A 25,533-nucleotide genomic window follows, 5' to 3' on the forward strand; every position below is an offset into this window, starting at 1 on the left:
TGTCGGGGAGTGAGGATGCTCCTGAAGAGGTCTAACAAGTGGCCAGATAATATTTTGGCCACCAAAGCAGCAGAAGACGCCTGTGGTGGCAGCTGGGCCTGGAAAAGAGGCCAATGTTTTTTGAGCTGGGTTAGGGGTTGGGGTTTTCCTCCCCCTGCGGAGCCTCACTGTGGTAGAAAAATGGCTCTTACTAGTGCCTGGCATAGGAGCCAACCCCTAGGGGCTGAGATTCCTCCCCCCCCAATAAAATATTTGAGGGGGCTCCAAAGTTGATGGGCATTGCCATTTAAATGGTGTGTACACACTGTGTCTTGTGACAGATTATAAGGGGTGGGGCTTTCCTGCTCCACCCCAAATGATTTATTCAAGATTTGCACCCCTGGTGCATGGAAAAAAAGAGCTGAAATCTGAACAGCACTTTTAAGGGATCCTGCGCATGCTACAACAACTTTCTGGGGCCAGTAGCTTTGCCTAGATGCCAGAGCCCGTATTACTTGATAAGTCCAGGGGGACATACAGTTAGATAGCCTGATGTCATGGCTTATACCACATGTTGTACTACATGGGTTGCCAGATGCCCTGGTGATTCTTCTAGACAAGGATGACCTGGTTAGCAGAAGGGCATAGATCTCATTTTCACAGCAACCACTGAACTTGAGGCCCTGCATGGGGGACATCCTAAAACGCACTGGCAAGGTGGGCTTGGAGCTCATAGGTGCCTACCGTACCCAGAAGAAACAATGTTCACACACAGTGTCTCACCTGGGGGCCAGGTAATTCAGCCCCTTAGCATTACGTTCAGTAATGTGGATCTCTACAGGCCTGATGGCATGCACTTATCACTGATGGGCAATGAGGGTTGGCTGCTGGACATCTTCCGGGGGCCTATGTGATTGGTTGCAGATGTGAGAGGTGTGGTGGTGAACAAGCAAGGTGGGGCTGACTCAGGTGGTGCAAAAGGCATTGGACTAGATTATTAGTCTAGACAAAGGGCGTGGGATGGAGCCCTACCCCCTTCCTAGCTCAAAGAAACAGCATACCCCTGTAAAAGGATCTAGGAGGAAGTATTCTATCTAAATGCCCGGGGGGGGGGGCTAAAAGGCTGCAGAACTCCCCAAATGGCACCCTGGAAGGGTCACCACAACTGAATGTGGATCATAGGGGGATGCATAACCCAGGATTGACCCTGAAGGAATAATTAACTAGTACCTGGTTTCAGTGTCAACAGCTGTTTCTCTTTCTGGGCTGCAGGAAAAGGTACAGTATATCGTAAAATGGAAGTATTAATGCACTTTTGCAAATACTTTATATATGCCTGAGTTCTAAAATCAAGAGAAGTAAATAAATGGCATATACATTGACAAATTATATATAGATGCAGTCATAGGAAAAAGAAAGTACACTCTCTTTGAATTCTGTAGTTTTACATATCAAGACATAGTATCAATAATCTGTTCCTTAGCAGGTCTTAAATTTAGGTAAATACAACCTCAGGTGAACAACACCACACAACTTATTACACCATGTCATGCATATATATATACATTTTCATTTCCTATTCTGTTATGACTGTGATTTGACTCCTCTCACTCTACTCAGTCTTCTGGCAATCATTTGGATAATAGTTCACTTTGTTGTACAGGTACTTTTATGTTGGTTGATAAGGGGGGGGGGGAAGGATCTGAATCTAATTCACACTTTTAAAACCTCTCTTCAGAAAGCAGCTCATAGAATCAAGAAGTAATTGTGATAGAGGGCTTGGTACTATATATACATAGATGGTTTTCTTTCTTTTTCTTTTTCTCCTCTTCTTTCTTCCTGCCTTGTTTTTTTTATTGTATCTTTTGTTGAAAACTCGCAATAAATTTTAGTATATGTTACATTCTGAAGCTTCCATGTTATGCACACTGCTTTGGAATTAATCTCCATGTTAAGCATGTTTCACATGTGACTTTTTTGTATTTTAGTTTATAGGTTTGGGGGAAATCTGATCCACATCAGTGTACAATACTATGTATGAAGATACTGAAACTGTCTATTTTGCTGAGCAAAAGTATCTAGATATCATCTCATAACTAGGATAAGCTAGGGAATAAAACTAATAGACATGACGAAAATCCCAGGAACTGGGAAATAAGTACAGTAATTATCTATTTCCATCTCTGCAGGAGGTGGTACACGAACACTCTTCAGAAAAGCAGCATGAAGCAGATGAGCTACGTCAAAGCAAAGTGTGTACCTTTTGGTATCTTGCCTTTTAGGCTAGAAGACTAAGGAGTGTTATAATTAAAATAAATAAATAAGAAAAAACTATGCCAACACATGTTCATCTGCCTAGCAGATTCTTTCATTCATTCTTTCATTCATTTGGTTCTATAAAATGGGATGTGTAAATAATAAAAAATAATAAAAAAAGAAATGTCAAGAGAGCAAGAAAAATTAAGTAAAAGCTGAAATGTTTAATAAAGAATCATTTCAGAAAGTTAATACTGTAAAGTCCAACTGTACAGTACTTTGTTTCTTTGCAACACAATAGATTTAGGATATCATGATGAGCAAGAATCATGTGTATTACTATACCTGACATCTTCCCCTGTCTCGCTGTCAGCAATGCTGCATCATCAGTAAAAGAAAAAGAATATTGTTCATACAGGTACTTTTGAACCATTTGCTCACAGGAGGATTAACAATGACATTCTACTTTGCATGTACACTGCAAAGTATTTTTCATAGAGTTGCTTCAAATTGAGGTCAACAGCATCTTACTTCAGGCACTTTACAATATTTTAGCAGTCAACCTGGAGCAATATGATCAACCAGTGCAAGACTCCAGTCATATGGCTTGAATTGCCACCATCTTTCTTGAATGTTTGGTGGTTATGAGAAGCTTATATTTAGTACTTTCAAAATGTTCATGTGAGCTGCAGTGGAATAATACTTGCATTAAAGACTTAAAGGTGTACATGAAGGAACCCTCATGAATCCTAAAAGTTTACGTTGTTGAGTTATGCCAATTCTTGGTGGGCTTGATATATAGTGTGATGCAGCAAACTGAAAATGCAAATGCTATGCTGAAAGTAGGATTTGTCTAAAAGTTATTAGTGCGGGTTCCAACCAATGGAAATCATATGGAGAAATTAGGTTGCTAATACCTACATTTAAGTATGCCAGAACAGCACACTGTATATTGAAATTATGGTTCCATGGTGAAGAATGATGTAGGTACCATATTTTTTTTAATAGGACCCTAACCACAAAGAACCCATACAGGTAAGTCATCCCCCTAATGCCCACTGTTACAGGATTTCTCTTTTGTAAAGTTATTTCAACCAGTGTTGAGAAGCATGCTTTTCCATTTTGTAACTCCTCCTCCTCAGAGTTTAATTGCTTAATAGCATTTAATACATAGCATTTGCATACAAATATGATCAATAATGTAGTTTTACTCCATTAGTGAGAGCAATGGCGACTGGTTGCACTTCAACCAAAGGCAGGAGCAGAACTGGATGCCTGCCTCTCTAAAGGTTGCAGCTTGCCTTTTGACCACTAGGTGGAACAACCAACCCACTCTGCTGACTTTTCACTGAAAATGGGGGAAGAGCTAACAAAAAGCCATTTGGATGTATAAATTATATAAATTACACTTGCTGATTTGGCAAGGATACACAGGTATTAGAAAGACGCTACCATTGTATGCCTTAGTAATAGCCATATCTACACAGTGGATAGGAACAAATTATAACAGCAGTATGTTTCATGCATACATGATTTAAGAAACACTGTCAAAATCTATATAATAAAATTTATATTTCTTGCAAACTGTCATCAAAAGGAACACCATAAGGATATATGATTTGGTCACTGGAATGGAGATGTAGCTGAGAAAACAAACTGCAACGTGAACTGCTGGATTCCATAGTGTGTTTTCTTTCAAATTAACTGAATGTTTTAACAAAAGTACTGACAAAGAGAATATTAATTGTGAAGCAATTATTAATAGACCCACACTGATTTCTTGATTTAAGATAGTGTTGATTCTGCATAGAACATACCAGCACAGGCATAGTAAATATAATTTCAAGCCAACAGTTCTGCTTTCTTTATATGTAGTTTCTGTATACGGCAATTCCCCAGACTCTTAATGTGGTATTCTTGTGCTTTGGCAGAAATCAGTAGGGTTTACGTACAAATATATATGTTTAGTATTAGGGGCTGTTTGCAGTTGCATATACGTGGAAGAGGTAAGTAAGGAAAACCGATGTTCTTAACCAGGCATAGGAAAACCCGGCCCTCCAGATGTTTTGGGACTACAACTCCCATCATCCCTAGCAAGCAGGACCAGTGATCAGGGATGATGGGAGTTGTAGTCCCAAAAACATCTGGAGGGCCAACTTTGCCTAAGCCTGTTCTTAACCACAATATAAAATATACAGTATAAACATGCTTTGGTCTTCACCAAAACAGTGATTTAATTCACATGCACCAAGAACATAGCATTGAAGTTAAGTCTGTATCCCTTGCATAAACTACACAGTAACAGTGGCGTAGCGTGGGTTGTCAGCACCCGGGGCAAGGCAAGTAATTTGTGCCCCCTAACCCGCGGATTTGCGCCCCCTAACCCGTGGATTTGTGCCCCCTAACCCTAACCCCCAGATATTGCGGCCGGCCCCCCTGCACCCCCCACGCTATGCCACTGCACAGTAACTTAAAGTATGAATAAAATTACCTGTTCCAGATTACATTCCCAGATACCTTCTGCATCTCCCCAAGTATCCCTAGCAAGAGGGATGACTTACCACAGCCCACCTGTCCCACAATCATTGTTAATTGACCTGCAGTAACAAAAAAGAATTTTATTTGAAGTTTAAATTTACTACAGATAGTGAGCCCTGATCCAGAAACAGTAGCACTCAATGAGTAAACACTCAATAATACATTCACACAGGTGCACTAGGCGATATTGCAAAGGTAGGTGTGGAAAGGCATACCCCCCACTCACACTGTGGAGTGCTGATACAGATATGAATGCACATTGGTACGCGATTCCTGCACAGGAGCATATTTTTGCATGCAGATCTCCCTTGCTGGATCAGAGTTATTGAAAAAAAGAAAAAAGTTTGGTATAATAAAAAGAAGAGTGGCAGATGAAATTAACGGACTATGCAGAATTGGCGAAACTGACGGGAAAACCTGGTACCAGCAGGACCAGGTTTTCCAGAAAGACTGGAGTAAATTTATGTTATACAGTGGTACCTCGGGTTACATATGCTTCAGGTTACATACGCTTCAGGTTACAGACTCTGCTAACCCAGAAATATTGCTTCTGGTTAAGAACTTTGCTTCAGGATGAGAACAGAAATTGTGCTCCGGCAGCGCGGCAGCAGCAGGAGGCCCCATTAGCTAAAGTGGTGCTTCAGGTTAAGAACAGTTTCAGGTTAAGTATGGACCTCCGGAACGAATTAAGTACTTAACCTGAGGTACCACTGTATTTGAAAGACAACTGTAAACAATTAACATCGCTAGTAGGATTATAGGAAGCTTTGTAAGGATAAATTTATTACTTATTGTAGTTAAGTAAGGAAATATATAAGGCTAAGATTTAACAGGAATAAGAAATACAGGAAAATGCAATGTATAGAGATTAAGGTTGAAAACCATTAATCGGGGAGGAAGGAAGTCACAGGCTCATGGAGCCAAATGTTTTATTTTTGGGGAAAGGTTGTGATGATGTTATGTAAAGAAAATATAGGTAAAAACCAATAAAAATTGTTGGGGGGGGGGAATATAATGAGTGGGTTAGTACCTTGAGGGATTCGAATATCAATGCTGGACAATGTTGGAGAGCCTTCAGGTGTCCAAGTGAAAAATCCATTTGTGACCTATGGCAACAATAGCAAAAAAGATAAATAATCCATGCCGTTGCAAAATCTCACTTAGACATTTTCTTTAAAAATTATTTGCGGTTTTCCAATAAGCCAGTTTGGCCCCACCCCACTTTGATCTATCTAATTTCTTGCTTACCCTTTTTTGACCAATTTGAATTTCTATGCTTTCATCTGAGTATATATTAAAATGGGCATTCTTGTTTGGCTAGTTTGAGAATTGTTAAGTTATGTATTTTTATTATATTTAAAAAATATATTTTTGACCACTTTTCTGGGCAAATGTGCATCAAAGACGGCTAGCAATCAAAAATAGATGTAAAAGAAACAAACAATAATTGGAAATTTTAAACCTTAAAACTACAACTTGGTAACACCCCACATACATTCAACCAGATCATCTCCAAACTAATGATATCTTTTTGTTCTTTAGTGTGCAAACCACAAACCAACTGGTCTGGTACAACTCCTTCCCCTGTGCCAGGGAAACATGGTGTCCTTGTTCATCAGACCCTAATCAAACTCCAAGCTTTCATAGGAGACAGAACACTGAGATTACTTCACAGTTGGGCATAGTAACCAGTGGCGTAGCGTGGGGGGTGCAGGGGGGGCCGGCCGCACCGGGTGCAACATCTGGGGGTTAGGGTTAGGGGGCGCAAATCCATGGGTTAGGGGGCGCAAATCCACGGGTTAGGGGGTGCAAATTACTTGCCTTGCCCCGGGTGCTGACAACCCACGCTATGCCACTGATAGTAACTACAACAGTTCCCAGCCAGGAGACTTTCTGGCCTCACCATAACCAGATACTGGCAATTGCATGTAGATAGATGTATGTTGCATCAGGACAGTATTGTTTGGGTATCAAATGCAAATTGCCTTACCATTTTTTTTTTAAAAATGAAAAATATTAATTTACCTCTTGTGGCTTATACAAAGCAAACATAAAAAATTCCACAATTCTTCCTATTGAGTTTTATAATTTCCTTCAGAGCTGGTTGCAGAGCTTGTTTACTCAGAAGTAAGTTTCAGTGGAACTTGCTCCCTAATAAATGTGTTGAGTATGAAAGCTCTAATGTGCACATGAAGATATTTCCCATTCTTCTGAGTAAACATGCACAGGTTTAAAAAAATGCTCAACTTAATCAGAACACATAGCTTAATTAAATATAAACCACACAAATAAAATACTCATAAACTTATACACAACAACTCAATTTCAATTTGGTAAAGCTTTCTGAGGAGAACTGCCCTCACAAGTTGCTGGGAGAAGAAATTCCTGAGCTACAGAAAAACCACTTGTGCCCTTGTCATTCATATATAATGCAAAGAAGGCATTGTTAAGGGAGCACAATAGGACATAGGAGTGATGGTTAGTAAGTGAGGAATCATACAGTTGGAGGAGGAGATGCTTCTAAAAAAAGTGTCTGCATGAAAACACTACCCTCTGGACTAGAAGCCTTTCACTAGCTTTTGATGTGTGAAGACAATGTCAATAGAAATGCAGACTGCGTACTAGCTCAGAGACACTATTATCCACTCTCACACAATATTTTCCAGTGTCAAGCTCTAGCATCAAAAGCAGATTCTAGTTTGAGACCTGACACAAATTATACTCAAAAACATCTTGAAAGCTGGGCTAAATTAGAACGTTTCAAGAAGATCCATTTCACAAACTGATAACCATGCTACCAAACTATTTTTATTTCTATCTTTAAGAGGCAGATAAATACCACAATCTTTCAATGAGAACTTACTCCTCAGCAGTCATGTTTTGTTTTGCTTTCTAAATGCAAATGTGGGTTTTCCAGGCTCTAGAACTCTGAGCTTATTAGTAACATCATTATTAGAAAGAGTGACCTTATTACCACCTTTACACAATAATCATCTGCTTCTGTGGTGCTAACAGGTCTTCTTAAAGGAGAGCTGTAATTGTTCCAGTCCTCTCTGGCAGGCCTCTTACGGTTAACAACTTTGAGGGGCTGTGCAAGATCAGGAAGACAGAAATACATGGTGAGTGGTGACAGGACTGTGAAAGAACCTTAAGCAAGAGTGGACAATGACTTGGTTTTCTGGTGCAGTCATTAATAATAACTGGGGAGGGACTGAGGGGAAAAGATACACCAAACCCCTCCTAGAAATGGTTGGTAAGAAGCAAAGGAGACAGGTTTGTGTGTCAATCAGCATTGTGCAACTGTGCAGTGACTGCCTGGCTAGCCGACCCTACAGACAGCAACCATTGCATACACTAGGCCCTGGAAGCCAGTAACAAATTGTAAATTTGCATGGGACTGGTTGGGTCGCCTTCAGCCTCTACTGCTACCTCTTAACCATTTCTGGTATGGATGGGCTTTCTCCTCCCCACTTGATTATGATAGTCAGTGCCCCCCCCCCACTCTATCCACTGCTGGCCTTAAACAAAAATAGTCATGGTATAGTCCTTGGCTAGCTTTAAGATTTTGCCAATGTAGCTATTAATTAATCACAAGGGAACTGACAAAGTTATTGGGGTGGTTCACAAGGATTAAAGAATGGGAGGTAAACATTTGGCACGCAATCCAATATTAGCACTTACAACTGCCTGGTATTTGCTGTGGTTGTCCTTGCATCTTGGCTCTGCACATTTGTCATGTTCCTCCCCTATTTCTTCACTTGAGAGAAATTCACTTAACTTTTGAACACTACGAAAAGAGGGAAAAGGTAGTAAATTGAGGAATACTTAACTGACACATTGTGCCAGTTACAGTAACAGTGTGCATTTCAGAATTCCCACGGTACAGTGGAACCTTGGTTCTCGAATGGCTTAGTTGACGAACAAATTGGCTCCCGAACAGTGAAAACGCAGAAGTAAGTGTTCCGGTTTTCGAATGCCAAATGTCCAATGCGGCTGTCAGCTATTGTTTCTGGGCCGCCTGTGCCAATCAGAAGCCGCACCTTGGTTTTCGAACGTTCCAGGACTCGAATGGACTTCCAGGATGGATTAAGTTCAAGAACCAAGGTTCCACTGTATAGATATTATTCTCAGAAGAAATCCTATAACTGTGCACAAAGCTGTAATAAAACTGTAAGTACAATTGGTGGGATCAAGGTCTAATGCCTTAAACTTTACATCATCATCATCATCATCATCTTGTGGTGATACTACTTTTGTCAAAGGTGTCCTCACATTAATTCCCCCCCTGCACCTGAAAGCATATAATTCCGTATAACTTATTGCATGAGCTGGGAATGCAAGAACATAGTGCCTATAGTGGCTGCATATGGGGTGGGGAAACTTGCAATGGGATGGCCTTGAAAATCAGTGAGTCTAATTAGAGTGCAAAAGCATTGGACGGATACCACAAGCTCTTAAACACTGCAGTAAGAAGCTTCATATGTAAGACAGAGGCACTCCGAAAACCCTACCTTACAAGAGCTTTGACTGTGGATCTAACCACACTGGAGAGCAGGAACAGTGGTGTGACAAGGATGTGAAAGAGGGAGAGTGAAGCAAAGGCCACCGAAGGAGAAAAGTCAGCATTTTCAAACAGGTGGGCATGGACCACAAATGTCTTTAAAAGAAAAGACAGCAAAACAAATTATTTCAGCCACCTCTTATATTAAAGGTACAAATGCAGTGAAAATATTTAGCTGTACTTCAAAAGCCCTAATGATCAGGAGGAGACATTATGCAACTAAGCACTGCAAAATCTGTCAGGCAGACCTAATATACATTTAACTATCAGCTATAAATACAACAATTATATAAGAGCTTTCCCCATTATAAAAACAAATAAAGAAGAAAAGAATGCATATTGATGAAATAGCATTATGTCCATCTGAAAGTCCAGAGCAGTATAAAGTTACTCTCATAGATGCATCTTGGAGCAGAACTTAAAGGTAAAGGTAAAGGGACCCCTGACCATTAGGTCCAGTTGTGGCCGACTCTGGGGTTGCAGCACTCATCTCGCTTTATTGGCTGAGGGAGTCGGCGTACAGGTCATGTGGCCAGCATGACTAAGCTGCTTCTGGCGAAACCAGAGCAGCGCACGGAAATGCCATTTACCTTCCCGCCGGAGGTGCTTTCAAACTGCTAGGTTGGCAGGAGGAGCAGAACTTAGGCAAGAGTAATATGTTTGTGGTTGCCCTAGTACAATCTATGCATGGTAACAAAAGTCTCCAATTGGATTCCCTTACTGGATTGGCTCCTGCATGCACCAAAATGGTGCCGCCTAAGGAAAGTGTCAGTGGGAATGGCCTGAATCCATTTCTTAGGTTCTGTATGGCCTGTGTGTTGTAGAATAGAATCAATTACAGGAGTGATAACAACACATCTTGTATGGAGATTGTGTTCTAGAGGAGGCATCCCCAACCTGCAGCCCTCCAGATGTTTTGGCCTACAACTCCCATGATCCCTAGCTAACAGGACCAGTGGTCAGGGACGATGGGAATTGTAGTCCAAAACATCTGGAGGGCTGAAGGTTGGGGATGCCTGTTCTAGAGCTTTTGAAATAATGTGGTAACTGGTCTGTGTGTACTCAGCCACCATCACTCTGTCAGCTTACATGGTAAGAGGACAGGACATTCTAAACTTAAATATACAAGCACAGGAGGATGCTGAGAGAACAGTGATACATGCTGTAAAATGTATCATTGGAGTGATGTCCATATTTAAGATCCAAACAGGCCACTGAAGATCTAAACAGCAGTAAGATCTAAATATCAGTAAAATGATATTACAGACATTAAAGAAAAAACTATTCATACGTAAAATAAGATAAGGTACAACACCTTACACACACACACACACACACACACACACACACACACACAGAGTTCCCAAATAACAAATTGCTCTCCATTGTGATTTAACTCTCCATGCTTTCTGTAATTCTGCATACACATAATTGATCATCATTTTGTGTCACATCTATTTCAGTTTTCAAATGCATCTGTTGAAGGACAAGATAGCAGTACATAAAGTTAATATTTTATTAGTGGAGTGTAATTTAAAATGAAGTAGAGAAGGAATAATGCATTTGTAACCGACAGAGGACTTTGTAGCTACACTCTTCTCTAAATGTTAAAATATATCTACATTTTTAACAGTAAAATACTTACTATAAGAACAGCTGCGATAGGTATTGCTGCATTCATGAAAACTGCAAGTAAAACAAATATATTTTACTGATTCTTTCAATATACTTAGGCTTCATACATCTCTACATGCATTTCACTTTTGTATCTATAACAGTTCTTTCTGGTTTTCTTTTTCTTTTTATCTGCCTAGGTTTCATCCTGTCTTGTTCAGATGATGTACTGGATATACTGGAACTGTCATTATAGTATAGGATATACTGGAAGTTAGGATATACTGGAACTGTCATTATAGTATAGTATTTTGTGTTAGTGGGGGATCCCCCAGATCCCTGGGTGCCAGGTTCCCCCCTCCTAGATTCTTGGATGCTGGGGTTTAATCAGAGCTGAAAAGCTGAGCTTGTTTTTCTGTCAGACAGAGGGACAAAGGGAGATGATGGCCCTGTCATTAATCCATCTACAAGACAAAAGACCTTGCAGGTAAACAAGGGGGAGGTTGCCAGGGCAACGTGGGTGTGATGCCACACAGAAAAAGTTGTCCCTTTACGCCAGGCATCTCCAAAGTCCGTTTCGGGGGCCTAATCTGGTCCACTGGTCAACTTAATCCGGGGTAAATTGTTTTTAAAAAGCTCAGCAACTTCAATCCTAAAAAAGGCTCAACAACTTTGGTCGGTCCTCACGTATGTTCACTTCACCATCAAATCTGGCCTTCTTTACACAGATGGGTTTTTTTTGGCAAGGCATTATGGGAGCAAGAAGGAGGAAATAGGGAGTAGGCTGGGGGCCATAACTTTGGATCCAAGCTCACTGAAGCTATGAGAGAAGCAATGAGGGACACTCCTGGGATGTAGTGCTCTGCACCCCCTCCACTGAAGGCTCCAGGTGTTTTTGCTGGCATTCATCTGCCTCAGGAGACAATGGAGTGCACCTCTGGAGGTGAAGTCAAACCACCCTGTTAACAGCACTGAAGTGACTGCAAATATATGTAAACTAAACCAGACATTAGCTCCACAGTGCCTTGATTTCACAATGGAAACTCAACACAGGGTACCCTCCTGGAATTTTGCTACCACTCAGCAGAGATTGGGGGTGGCATGTAATAATACAAATGAATAATGGCAATAAAATAAAAAGTAGCCATTTCCTGGAAACATTGACCTGACTTTCTGTGTACCTAGAACACAATGGCTTTCCCACTGTGCCTAGTCAAATCACTGTAGCGTTTAGAGGTTATTATCCCCAGATGGCTGGGGAATGGAACAAATGCTTTTTTGCCTTGGGTTCACTTTTAAATTTGTCATTAACAAAAATTATCTCCTGTAGTGTGACTAATTGTTCCTTCATAAGCATCGCCCAAACTTCTTACTAATTTGAGCAAGCAGTAACCACGTCTAATTACTCAATGTATCTCAACAACAGAATGCATTTCTGGCGTTTTGTTTGACTTCTTGGTTCATCCTGTAATCTTGTTGCAGCAGCTAAATATAAACAGGAAATGTTTCAAAATTGAGTGAAATTAGCTGCAGATTGTGCAGAATGAGAGATCATCACCAGCAATACAATCCTTCAGTCTTCAATAATAATATAAACATGAATCTCAATGTCCTTTGATTTGATTATGTATTATTTTACATGATCACCATCCATAAAATTGGAGTTTCCACATCACTGTTCACACTTACTTGGAAATAAGCCCATTGAACATCTGAATAGACATGCATATAGGACTAACTGCACATAAATCAGAGCATGGTGTCAGCCTCTCAGATCAGCTTGCCATCAGTTCAGGGCTGCCAAGCACTCATATTGAAAGCTGGCACCACATGCCCATGGGGGTGGGGGCTCTGAACAATTGCTTAATTTGTACTGTCATTTAAACATTATTTATTGTGTATGGTTTGGGGCAATCTATATGGTAAGAGTAAACTTTATGTGCCCTTGTGTGCACTGGTCCAAATTCTTGCTGGGTGTGTGTGTATTTACATGGTAGCATGGTTCCAAAGGAAGCTCTTCCTGGCATGCATATACCTTTCAGGACAGGCATATGTGGGCAGACATTTGAATATTGCATCAGGGAAGAGAGTTTCAGCCACCAGCCGCAGGCATTTAAATTGGCCCTCAGAGGCTTGCCAGGAAATGCAAATCAATTACTGTACTGTACTATTAAATGTTTGTCTCCTCGTTTTCACATTATTTCTTTAAGAACTTGAGACTCTTTCAGACTTGGTTTCACTGGCAAATGCAAAACACAAATGCAAAACCACTATAAATTATGGATTGTAAATGAAACACAATTTATGTCTATCATTCTATTTATACCTTTTTAAGTGGGGGAAAACAACTATTTCTGTCTCCCTTACAGTATCAAATTCTGAACTGATATAAAACCAGTTTTTCCTTCAGTGACAGTCCTGATTTAAATAAGCAAGTGACACTGACTAGTGACTCAGCTATACACCTGCAACTAAAAATATATTTTAAAAAAATTAAAAAATTGTCCAGTAGCACCTTAGAGAGGTTTGTTTGTTCTTGGTATGAGCTTCCGTGTACATGCACACTTCTTCAGATACCGACTAAACTAAAGCTGCAACTAAGCTGCAACTAAAACATTTTGTGTGTGTTCTAAGTGCAATATACAATGTGACACTGGATGGCAATGGTGAGCCTTATGGAAAATTCAATGTGTTTTTAAAAACATTTTTTTTAAAAGCACTCTCATAATGGTTTTTATATGTGTGTAGATTCTACCTGCTGCTGGACTAAGGCTGGAGGAAATGTGCTTATAGCTCAAAAATAATGAGGCCAGTGACTTCATGCTTAAACCTGCCATATGAGTACAGCGGTACCTTGGTTCTTGAACTTAATCCGTTTGACTCCCGAAACCATTTGAATACCAAGGCGCGTCTTCCAATTGGCTGCAGGAGCTTCCTGCACTCAAGCAGAAACTGCGGAAACCGCGTCAGATGTTCAACTTCCGAAAAACACTTGCGAAGCAGAACATTTACTTCTGGGTTTGCGGTGTTTGGAAGCTGATTTGTTCGTCAACTAAGCCGTTCGGAAACCAAGGTACCACTGTATAAATTTTGTTGATAACTTAAGGCTGTGATCAGGCCCCAAACACGGCAAGAACCATATGCGCATACAGTTTGCATGAGGGTTGCCTCTGTTCCTACCTTAAAAGGAAGATGCATATGTCAAAGGGCATGGCCTACTGCTGTGCTTCTGTTCACAGCCAAACATATTCACTGGGGGCTCATCCAGACCTCCTTTTGCACCAGAACTTCTAGGCACATGTCTGAGCTTTAAAATTCTGTGTCCAAGCAGTTTTTTGTTTTGTCCTGGCAGTTTCCCCGGACAACTGGCATTTTATCACTGAATCGGAGCCAATGGCAATCCATAGAAAACCAGATTGCCCTTTGCTCTGATTCGGCATTAAAATATGGGTTTTCCTGGGGAAAGAAGAAGACAACAAAATCAAACCAAACCCTGGAGCTTTAAAGCCTGGGCATGTGCCTAGAAACGCAGCACAAAATGAAGTCTGGATGAGTCCCAGCACAGAGTGGATCAACTGAAAAGGACTTTAATTGTCAAGGCCATAGTGAGCAACTCTATACTATTTGTGGCAATCATTTCTGTCTCAGATACACCCATCTTATAAGGCACAGAGGCTGGATCTAGACACATCCAAAAAAAGGTTTCAGGAAAATGCGTTGAAAACCTCATAATGGGAAATCACGTTGGCGAAAGACAGAAGTCTACAGTGCCATCTGGTGTCACAGTGTTATAACGCATTGAAAATGCCCCCCTAACTAATGTAGCTGAGTCCAGACACATAATTGTGACATTTAAAGAATGAGGTAGAAATAATATAATATGTGAACTCTTTAATTTTTCATGATGGTCCCATGTTATATCTTACAAACATTTCTATACTGCCTTCATTAAAAACAATCCCATAAAATAATAACCCCATTAGTATTTTGAATCAAGATTTAGTGTCATAAATTTATGACACTTGTACTAATTCAATATCTTGAAACTTTAAAGCATTGCTTTTTAAAAAGCAGATACATGTAAGGGCAGTACATTTCAGGAACCTTTACCAACTATCCTTTTCTCATGGGAGTCAGCTACATGGATTTCCCCCCCCCCCCTTCTTTGACCTCAACTGCTCAGAAAGTATTAACTATACTGCAAAGGGCATAGGAAAGTCAAAGGCTAGGGTATATATATGGTGCTTGGACATGGACCTTTAATTCAGGGACTGTGCCTGGAGAGAGTGGAGGAAAGGTAAGTATAGATAAACCCAAACTCTAGTTCAGACCCTAGTTCCTGCATTCAGTTGCCAGGAGGTTCTATACTTAAATGGATTGCATAAACCTTTCCCAAACACAATAAAATGTATTTGTGCTACTGGCAGTTCTGCTGGTATATTAGAACTGGAAATAGACTCTAAAACCTGCAGCACCTTTAAATGACAAGTACACTCATAGTTAAAAAGGTAAAGGTAAAGGTACCCCTGCCCGTACGGGCCAGTCTTGACAGACTCTGGGGTTGTGCGCCCATCTCACTCAAGAGGCCAGGGGCCAGCGCTGTCCGGAGACACTTCCGGGTCACGTGGCCAGCGTGACATCGCTGCTCTGGCGAGCCAGAGCCGCACACGGAAACGCCGTTTACCTTCCCGCTGGTAAGCGGTCCCTATTTATCTACTTGCACCCGGAGGAGCTTTCGAACTGCTAGGTTGGCAGGCGCTGGGACCGAGCAGCGGGAGCGCACCCCGCCACAGGGATTCGAACCGCCGACCTTTTGATTGGCAAGTCCTAGGCGCTGAGGCTTTAACCCACAGCGCCACCTGCGTCCCACACTCATAGTTATGCTGAGACAAAAACTGATCCTGGGACAAAGTCAAGCAATATACTTACTTGATATGGAGGTATAGAGAGCAAAAGCTCTGAGGCTAGTCATTTCTTTTTGCCGGGTTTCCTCCACACTGCTGTGAAATATGTGTTCCCAGGCGTAGAGCTTAAGGAGTTTTATGCCTCGAAGCATTTCATTTGTTTTCTTAAGCCTCTCATTGGAATATTCCTGAACCATTGACACAAACATTAATTTAAGGAGGATTATTGCAACACTGCAGCATACTGTGTTATCTAAGGATACACGCTATGCTAGTACAAATTGACTACAGATGTTCTTGCATGCTATACACAATATAGAACTTGCGTCTTCTGCTTTCCAGTAAAACCCATTACTTGCTCTTCAGTTTCACTTTGATATCTCTGGATGGGAGGTTATCCTTGCACATGGAAGTATTTATGTGTATTTAATTTCAAAGATTTTTATGCTGCCTTTCAGCATAAGCTTACAGGATGACTGGAATAATGTTGACAGAACTTACCTTGAAGCAGAATTTTCTGTGTTGATATTACGCAAAGCATATTGTTCCTACAATAGTGTATCTGCATGGATATATATAACCATAACCTAAAAGTACACGCCTGAAAAGACTTACCAATGTGCTTCTTTGAGCTTGTGAAAGTTTTGTGGCTACAAAGTACTGAACAGGTGCAAGCACTATGATCACTGCAGCTCCAATTAGGGCACTGATTCCAAGCAGGTAGTAGAGTAGAATGACTCCTACAATAATCTGGGATAACAAAAAGAAAGAAGGGACACTATATTTCCCAACCAATACAAAGTAAAGAATGACCAGGAGTTGGATGCTATTAGGTAATCTGTATTAAGGAACAGAATTTTAGCAATCCATTAGTCCCAAATCTGACTCAAAAGTCTCATAAACTCCAAATCTTCATTGAGACATTACTACAAACAGAACTTTTGGGGGTGAACTACTGTTAAAAATCAAAATGATTCACTCAATAAAGTCTGAAATCATTTAACTGGTTTTAATAAGGATTCTATAATAACTAATATTCACAAAGAAACATTTTTACCACACTTGTATTATCCTGTATTATCTTGAGCATTTAATGAGAACAGATGATAATTGAAGGAAGTGAGTAACCATCTTGTGCTTTTAAATGAAAAGTAAGCTATTTAATAAAAAAAAGACATTACTCTGTTTTACTGTTTAAAAATGCATATTTTGCAAAGAACTCTAAGAATTCTACACAGAATTGTTTTCCTCACAATAAATGTCAAACAAAGAAGGAGAGAAACCTGACACCTCTAAGCCAATCAAAAGTGCACTGGAAATTGTCTCCTGGGTCTATAAACATGTGCCTTCAGGGAACCCTGAAAGCTAACTGAACATATAAGCACTGCAGCATCAGGGAAGGCAGAAAAGATAGTCCTGAATGATTCTGCTGTCATGGTTTCTATTATACAATTAGCTGCACTTATTATACTGGTCACTTGGAAATGGTAGGCTGTAGTAGGAAAGTTTCTACTCTGCCCCAGGACAGGAGAGTAAATTGCTCATGCTAGCAGTAGTTAGAATTTGAGAGAGCAAATTGGAAATGGGCATGTGTCTTGTCTGACAGTGCTTACTCTTAATTGAGTCACTGGATATATTTTACCTCTTTCAGATTAAAAGGGCAATCCAGACCCCAACTACTGAGTGGTGATGCTTTTCAGAACACTGTGGCCACTGCCATATCTGCAGTCCTGTCATCAGTGGTGGTTGGGCAAGAAGAGCAGAGGTAGGACAATCCGTGAGCCATGACTGGACCCAATGCTCTCATGTGATGGCAGCCAAACTGGTTCAGGAGCCAATGGCTCCAAGTCGGGCTCAACTCCTTCCCCATTCTTCCTTTAGAAGGCCCCATTTGGTGGCTTTCTGCTGGCTGCTGCTGGAGGTGATCCAGCTGGTGGCGCTTTCACCCACCCTTTTGGTGGAAGGCCACCTTAGCCAGGCAGAGGCAATTCTGCTTCAGCTCAGTACAAGGGCTTATTACTATTACTGTTACTATTATTATTACTCTGCAACTTGATGACAAGGAGCCACAGCTTTGTTTTTTTCTCAGGTTATTTTCAATAACAACTATTTTTTTAAATAGACGTGCATTTCCCCAGCAACAATATTTTGAATATCATGTGTCTCTATATCGCAGTCTCTCTATCCCACACAAGTACTCTATTGTGCCACATACTGATTCCCTGTAATAACTCTCACACACCAAATTTATCTCCATTTACATGGACTAAAGTTATATGGACTTTAATTTCCTTACCTGCACTGGCATAGCCCAAAGGTTAGGGCACAGGAAGAAAAACCACATCAGCTGGTTTGTATCTATAGCAACCAGGTTACAGATTTGACCTGAAGTCATTTCCCCCATGGACATGTTGGAAGTTGAGAGCCGCATAATCTTATTGTAAATTTTAGTCTAGAATGAGAAATTTTTTATTTAAGAATTTATAAACCATTTCCCACTTAAATGTTTTTGAGCTGGTGTACACATGTTTCATGTAATAGAATGAGTGGCTTTTAAGCTTACAAATAAAGAATTATTGCTTATTTGAAATATAGGGTGTTAATGGTTTTTTATTTTTACAGTACAGGAACACAAGCTATGTTTAATAAGTCAGATGTCATCTATCAATCACAGAGGACCCATAAGACAGCTGCAGGCTTCTGTAGGAGAAAACAAGGATATGAAATATTGTCACATAACCAGGAGACTATAGAACAAAGCAAAAGAATCCTGGCATACCTGGAGATAAGGTGATTTTATGGGATATAGATTATATGACGTTTAAATTGAAGCATGATTCTATTTTATGCACAAATCAGATACTGTCCATATGGTTTATTATTTTTCAAAGAAAATGTATTTTTTTGACCCAAGTTTAAGCTTTTCTTTCTTTTTCTTTTGATTGGTGGAGTTTGTTAGAAACATGCTCCTTTACTCAAACAGTTAAGAAGTGGTCGTATAGCTCATTAGGTAAAAATTTCTGGATTATCTGAAATACCTGTATTGCTCCTCTTAGGTTAATTCCTGTTTCAATGGCAACATAGTACGATGCTTGGAGAAAAGTTCTCTGCAACAGAAGGGCAAAGAAAAGGAGGACTGCCAATACATAAGCATTGGCTAAGAATTCTTGGGATGAAATGAAGTAAACACCAAGTATTTCGGTCTGTTGGGGGGGGGGAGAGAAGAAGGCAATTCAGAATTAATTTTGCTTTTGTATAATTCTTTATAGAAATAGTGTTCCCAAACATTTGAAACTGCAACAATGACTTGAATAAAATATTTCAGCGATTCAGACAATCCTTTTATTGAAATGAGAGACAATGCTAGGAAGAACCAAAGAGAAAGTCAAGAGTGAAGACCAAATGGCAGGTCAGTGTTGGAGAACGCCAAAGCTCAGAAAGATAATGATGTCCAGAAGCCCTTGTATTCTTTCCTGTCCAGGAGGATTCAATGGTCAGCCCGGGTGGGTGGAGTCCAGGACCTAGGTGGTTCCCCAGATACTCTTGGACTACAACCCCCACCATCCTTGACCACTGGCCATGGTTGCTGGTGTGGATAGGAGCTATAGCTATAGGAGTTGCAACCTCCAGTCTGGTAGCTCACCATATATGGGACCCACACCAGATCAGAACCTCTGGAAGCTGCTGACATGAGTCCCCAGCCAAGGACTGTCCATACTGGGTTGCCACCTCAATAAAGTCAAAATATGAGTGTTGAGAAGATGACTACCTGATCATAGCAATGAGATCTTCTTGGCATTCCTAGTCCTTGAACCATCTGTCTCCAGGGCAGTACAGAGAATAAAATTTAAAGTATATCTCCCTCCCTACATGTATCCAGCAAGGCATCATGTGATAAATAGTCATTATAGAACACAGTACTGTAAATACTCAGTGGAGCTCTAAAGTCTCCCTTGGCCTATCCAGAACTATGCAACTTTGCAACCTGAACACAGGCTTAGCCAGACAACCTATCAAAGATATGTATCTACTTGCTTTTCTTAACAAGATATGTGGTATCTTTCAGAAGCATAAAACATAAGCTTTAAATCTGGAGGCAAGAAATTTAGATAGTCTCAAAATTAAGCCTGTCATGGCAGTTAAAAATGTAGCAGCTCTTTTGAACATTTGATCTTCATAGATGATTATATATAACATGATCACTTGCTGGTTCCTCAGCAGTAGAAAAGCAGTGTTAAACACAATGAGAGAACAGCAGTGACAGAAGCTTAACATTTGAGATTTACTTGTCAAGCTGCCCTTGAGAGATGCTAAGGAGACTGCATGTGATGTGGTATTAGTTTTGTGTTACAATACTCTTATCAAGAATAACCTTGAGAAGTAGATATTCAAGAAGACCAAGTTCTCCAAGATGACTTTGTTTCACTGGCTATTGGAAAATGAGAGAATTCTTTGGAATGTATATACTCAGTCCTGTGCCTGCATTAGAAAGAGGTTTCCACAGTGCTCAGCAGTGCTCTGTTTCCCTTCCTCCTCCCTCAGCATCCACCTTGAGAACCTTCAATATCTTACTCCAGAGAGAAAGCAAGCAAGAGCTAGATAGCAATAAGGGAACCAAACAATCCCCACAATGACCCAACATCCTTCATGAAGCCGTGTACTTGCACCAAGAGAACAAAGGGGTACACAGCTCTATTGAGCCCCATGGAAATCTTGTCATGTGTAATTCTTGTGCCCATAGGGGGCTGCACCTTGCTAATAGAATCTGACCAGATAAACTGATGATCCAAATTTCACATAATCTCATCAAATTGGGGAAAGATATGTTCAAAACCAAGGTGTTTCATGTTGGGGAATAAAGGACACATAATCCTTTATGATTGGTGGGAAATTATTCAAGATGGTGAAATAGACAATTCTGTTAGATCAGATCATAATTCCTTTACAATTTAAATTTAACCATCAAATGAATTTGATTAACCATCTGAGAAGCTGTTAACCCTGGTTTAAATGGTAATGTTATTTACTATATCACTTTTCCTCCCTAAGGTAAAAGTTTGAAAGTTTGTATCCTTTCAAATATATGTTGTTTTGATTTGGCTAGCAATCAGCTTCTTTGTGTCTCAAAATCTATTCCTGAACTACTGACAAATTAAAAGTAATCTATAGATATATGAATGGTATATGCTTTTATTTTAAAATGTATTTTACTTAAATATTTACCTACGCCAGGGGAGAGGTAAGATCCACCACAAATGATGTGATTGAGATGAATACATGTTTAAAAGGCATATGAGAGGAATGTGACATACCATCAATATGCAGAAGGTTAGACAAATTACACTGAATGCTGATATCAGAGAATATTTTTCTAGGTGGATATTTATAATAATGTGAAAAGTGCATAACATATCAGCTATAATAAAATTTCATTTAGTCTAATTCCCTGTGAACACTCCTGACAGGAAGTCATCCAAGATTTTGCTTGAAAACTTCTAATGAGTCCGCCACCTTCTAAAGTAGCCTGTTTTGTTGTTGAACTGCACATACTAGCATGGAGTTCTTTGTAATACAGTGGTACCTCGGGTTAAGAACTTAATTTGTTCTGGACTTAATTTGTCCATTCTTAACCTGAAACTGTTCTTAACCTGAGGTACCACTTTAGCTAATGGGGCCTCCTGCTGCTGCTGTCGTGCCAACACTGCACGATTTTTGTTCTCATCCTGAAGCAAAGTTCATAAACCGAGGTACTATTTCTGGGTTAGCAGAATCTGTAACCTGAAGCAAGTAGAGTGCAAGTCCCACCTGCAATGGTATTTACATGCACCAAAAAGAACTCTTCCCAGGTAGGTGACCCAACTGTATCCTCTAATCAATTGCATGGAAGAAGGGACAGTTCTATCACCTGTGGCTGGATATTGAGATCAAGGGTTTTAGTCCCACACACACTGTAAGCATTAACTAACTTATCAATCCCATAATGTTTGTGTTATCTCTACAATAGCTTTGTGAATAACTTTTGTTAATAATCAAAACAAAAAAAATTCCTTCCAGTAGCACCTTAAAGACCAACTAAGTCAGTTCTTGGTATGAGCTTTCGTGTGCATGCACACTTCTTCAGATACACTGGAGAATGCACACTTCTTCAGATGCACACTTCTTCAGATACACATTATTATTTTCATTGTCTGCACCTTTTTCATTTCATTTTCCTCTGACCTCAGTGTTTAGAATCCCAACCTCTGCAACTACAGTGGTACCTCAGGTTAAGTACTTAATTCATTCCGGAGGCCCGTACTTAACCTGAAACTGTTCTTAACCTGAAGCAACACTTTAGCTAATGGGGCCTCCCGCTGCTGCCGTGCCACCGGAGCACAATTTCTGTTCTCATCCTGAAGCAAAGATCTTAACCCGAGGTACTATTTCTGAGTTAGTGGAGTCTGTAACCTGAAGCGTATGTAACCTGAAGCATATGTAGCCCAAGGTACCACTGTATGTGCATACCGTATATATCGGCAACTTAGGAAAATACTTCATGCATCTGATGGAGATGAAAGCTTTTGTGGCAACAGATAAAACTTAGTCTTTAAGGTGCCACAAGGCTCACTGTTGTTTTTGCTGCAACACACAATCCTTCAGGTAATACATTTATTTTTCATTATTCAGTAAATAATTTCTGGGTCAATATGCTGAACTTCAGTTCTTGATGCTTCCCAGCTACAGCATAGAAAAGGTAACCCCTTGAAATGTGTCCAGTAAGTACACTAACATACTGAAGAAAGGATGAAAACAGCAGCATATTGATTGATTTAGAAACATAAAATTAGTTCTTCATCCTCAGCATAGGATATCCATTTCTATTCCATTATGGCAGCAGATGCAAACCCATTAACAACAGTAGAAGTCTTTCAATCAAACTGGCTTGTTTATGAGTCTTTTAAAAGAGACCGTGATGCATTAACTAGCAATAAAAACACACCATGTTGTTATTACTAATTCATAACCACATGCTTGCTTTGGATCTGTATTCTGCAGAAGAACTGCTTCCTCCCCCAATCCCTGCAGGGTACCCCAGAAAATCAGAGTCTTCATTTTTTTTATTGAATATAATGTCCTGAGATAATAGCATCCCCATGTGTGCTTGTATTTTATCTTTCTAAAGATTCTGATGGAAATTCTTTGTCACAGTGAAATCTGCTTTTTTGTTACTCCTACTTAAAAATATACTGTTTAGAGCAACATCCTTTCCATTCTTCAGCTTCTTCAGTATAGAATTTGAGGTGCTAATCTATAGAAACCTTCCTTGCTTAAATACATCCCTGCTCAAGTTAGTCATGTGTTTAACTTTAACACTTGGGCCCACAAAAGCATGGGGTTAACACGGTACTGTTTTGTTTATGGGTACCACATTCGCCTTTGGCCAACTGTGTAAGAAAGTGAGCTTGACAATACTATGTTAAGAGAAGGCTAACATAGAAGTTAAATAATAACAATACAAAAATAGTACCTTGGGGCGGAAGGTGCTGTTGCTGTCTTTTCCAACATGGTGAACAATTCCAGAGATACACAGTGGACCAGCAAATCCAAGCAGATCTGCCAGAATACGGAAAGTGCTGCTTAGGACCAGTGGTCTTCCGAAGGCATTACAAAGGGCACGCCAGATAGACTTGGATCCTTGTGGATTTGGAGTGTTTTTATTCTGATATATAATTTAAAGAAAAATTGCTTTGAATGGGAAGAATGTAATATTCCAAAGAGATAAATGACATTCTCAAATCATTTTCATAAGTCTCTCACTTGACTTATCAATTTATCGTTAATTTTTAAAGTACCTAAAATTTACTTAGCACCTCACACAGCTCTACCATCTAAAAGACATAGCACAAAAGGAAAAGTGGGGGGGGGGATAAAAAACACAAGCAAATATGCACCAATGGAATAATTGTGCTGTTACAAACAGTGCATTTAAAGCTGAGCCAAAGAAACAAATACTAGTAAAAAATTTCTTACATAAAAGGATTTTAGACACCAAACAGTTTGAGAACATCGTGGGCCAAATTTTCAATCCTTATTCATTTTGATAGGTGCTTAAGAGAAGTGAGACAGTTTTCTACTGGACTGTAGGCATGAGCATTCCATGGCATGCATGGAGCTCTTCTGCCTGCATTCATCATGTTTAAAGCCAGAAACACAGTTGTGGGTAATCCTTTTCTATTCATACCTTTGGAGATTCAAAGGCCTCATTCAGGTGCATGTAATTTGTCAAAGCTCTCATGGCAATAGGCAGCTTTCCTATGGCTTTCAAGTCTATTGGTTTCTTGTGAGCTGTTTTAATGAATGCATTCATCCACCAGTATGTTCCTTTGGACAACAAATTCACAAAAGGTTGCAAGAATCTGACTCCAAGATCCTGAAGGTCCTCAGGAGGCTTAACTTCCTTGGGCGTTTTGAAAAAAACGTATCTCTAAACAAAGGCAAAAAGAATCTTAGGCAAGTCAATGGAGAGGGGGGCAGGAATAATAGGATACTGTAATATGTATTATCCTCTGTCCAGGAGGACCAGGCTGCCATGGATTTTAAGGCATGTATTTTCAATTGATTCCTCACCTTCCAGTATCTCAATGCTTGCCAAACAGTACAGTATAGATTTGGCAGGACACTGCTGTGTTTCTGGACAGAACATATTTCTTAAGCAATATTTTATCCAGGGAGTCAGAATTAAAGGCCATCATGGACAGGATCCAGCAACATTAAACACATTCAAACTGCAATTACATCTTAGTAGTGCTGCATACTATAACTTGGTGCTCCTGATGCTCAAGGAGATGGCAGAGGAAGGGGAAAGGAACAATGTCAAATTACTTGAGCTTAATTATAACTAGCATGTTGGCTTACAAAGCTGTATATGGCCAAATTTATTTTCACCAGGAGGCATGAAAAAGAACATGACTGAATTGGAACTGACTGGATGTCATTCTAATATTCCACCTCCTCCTAAGAAAATGTATATGGAAACCTATATTCATGGGACTTCAGAAATACTAGTACGTTCAAGATGCAGTTACTAATGGACAACATTAACAACTTTGCTTTTAACCATCTAAATTATCAGGAAATGCAACTTACCCTTACCCTGATGACATTAATTTCTACAAGAAGCAACATTCCATAAAGAACTACTAAGAATCCTGTGAGGCAGAATCGAAGCTGGCGAGGTCCAATATTATTATCACAAAACTTTACAAATTTGATGGTTTTGGTTATAAAAGCTAAAGTCCAATAGACTAGCAAGGCTGTTGAAAGAAGAATAAAGCACTGATCAGAACAGCACTTCAAAGTTAAAGAAGGCAAATAAAATTACAAGATTGTTCAAGGGATCTGTCCTGAATATGTAAGTGTTTAGCAAATTAGATTTCTATAATGTTGGAAATTCTGAAGTTTTGACTAAGCTTACAACCACAAAGATAAGTAATCAATATAAGCATTCTCAGCCATGGCTACAGTAACTGTCTCTGGCATTGATTTGTACCTGCTTTGTACAGTTTCAGTTGAGTGTGCCGAATGTACTTGGTGAAACTTTCAAATGTGTGTGTGTGTGTGTGTGTGTTTGAGAGAAAGAAATTCTGACTAACTCCTACACAAGCTTCCCTGTAAATATTCCCTTGTAAATATTCTCATTCT

General features: G+C 39.9%; 1 protein-coding gene across 8 annotated transcripts in view; it reads right to left on the bottom strand.

The window, feature by feature from the left end:
- The window catches only part of ABCC8 (ATP binding cassette subfamily C member 8), a 59,797-nt gene that overhangs the window by 27,028 nt on the left and 7,236 nt on the right, over positions 1-25,533 (bottom strand). For 3 of the 8 annotated variants that reach the window (XM_083701091.1, XM_083701087.1, XM_083701090.1), the window contains 15 exons: positions 24,979-25,145; positions 24,074-24,316; positions 23,360-23,551; positions 18,891-19,055; positions 18,149-18,304; positions 16,468-16,602; positions 15,878-16,040; positions 10,980-11,020; positions 9,285-9,430; positions 8,455-8,560; positions 7,751-7,861; positions 5,804-5,879; positions 4,727-4,832; positions 2,581-2,613; positions 1,210-1,245 (listed from right to left, as the gene is read on the bottom strand). In XM_083701091.1, coding sequence (XP_083557217.1) covers positions 1,210-1,245; positions 2,581-2,613; positions 4,727-4,832; positions 5,804-5,879; positions 7,751-7,861; positions 8,455-8,560; positions 9,285-9,430; positions 10,980-11,020; positions 15,878-16,040; positions 16,468-16,602; positions 18,149-18,304; positions 18,891-19,055; positions 23,360-23,551; positions 24,074-24,316; positions 24,979-25,145 — 1,876 coding nt within the window. The remainder of the gene's footprint in view (positions 1-1,209; positions 1,246-2,580; positions 2,614-4,726; positions 4,833-5,803; positions 5,880-7,750; positions 7,862-8,454; positions 8,561-9,284; positions 9,431-10,979; positions 11,021-15,877; positions 16,041-16,467; positions 16,603-18,148; positions 18,305-18,890; positions 19,056-23,359; positions 23,552-24,073; positions 24,317-24,978; positions 25,146-25,533) is intronic. The other 5 variants (XM_083701089.1, XM_083701092.1, XM_083701088.1 and 2 more) reach the window with 4 other exon arrangements.

This window comes from Podarcis gaigeae, assembly GCF_964106915.1.
Source record: "Podarcis gaigeae genome assembly, chromosome: 1".
Classification (NCBI taxonomy): domain Eukaryota; kingdom Metazoa; phylum Chordata; class Lepidosauria; order Squamata; family Lacertidae; genus Podarcis; species Podarcis gaigeae.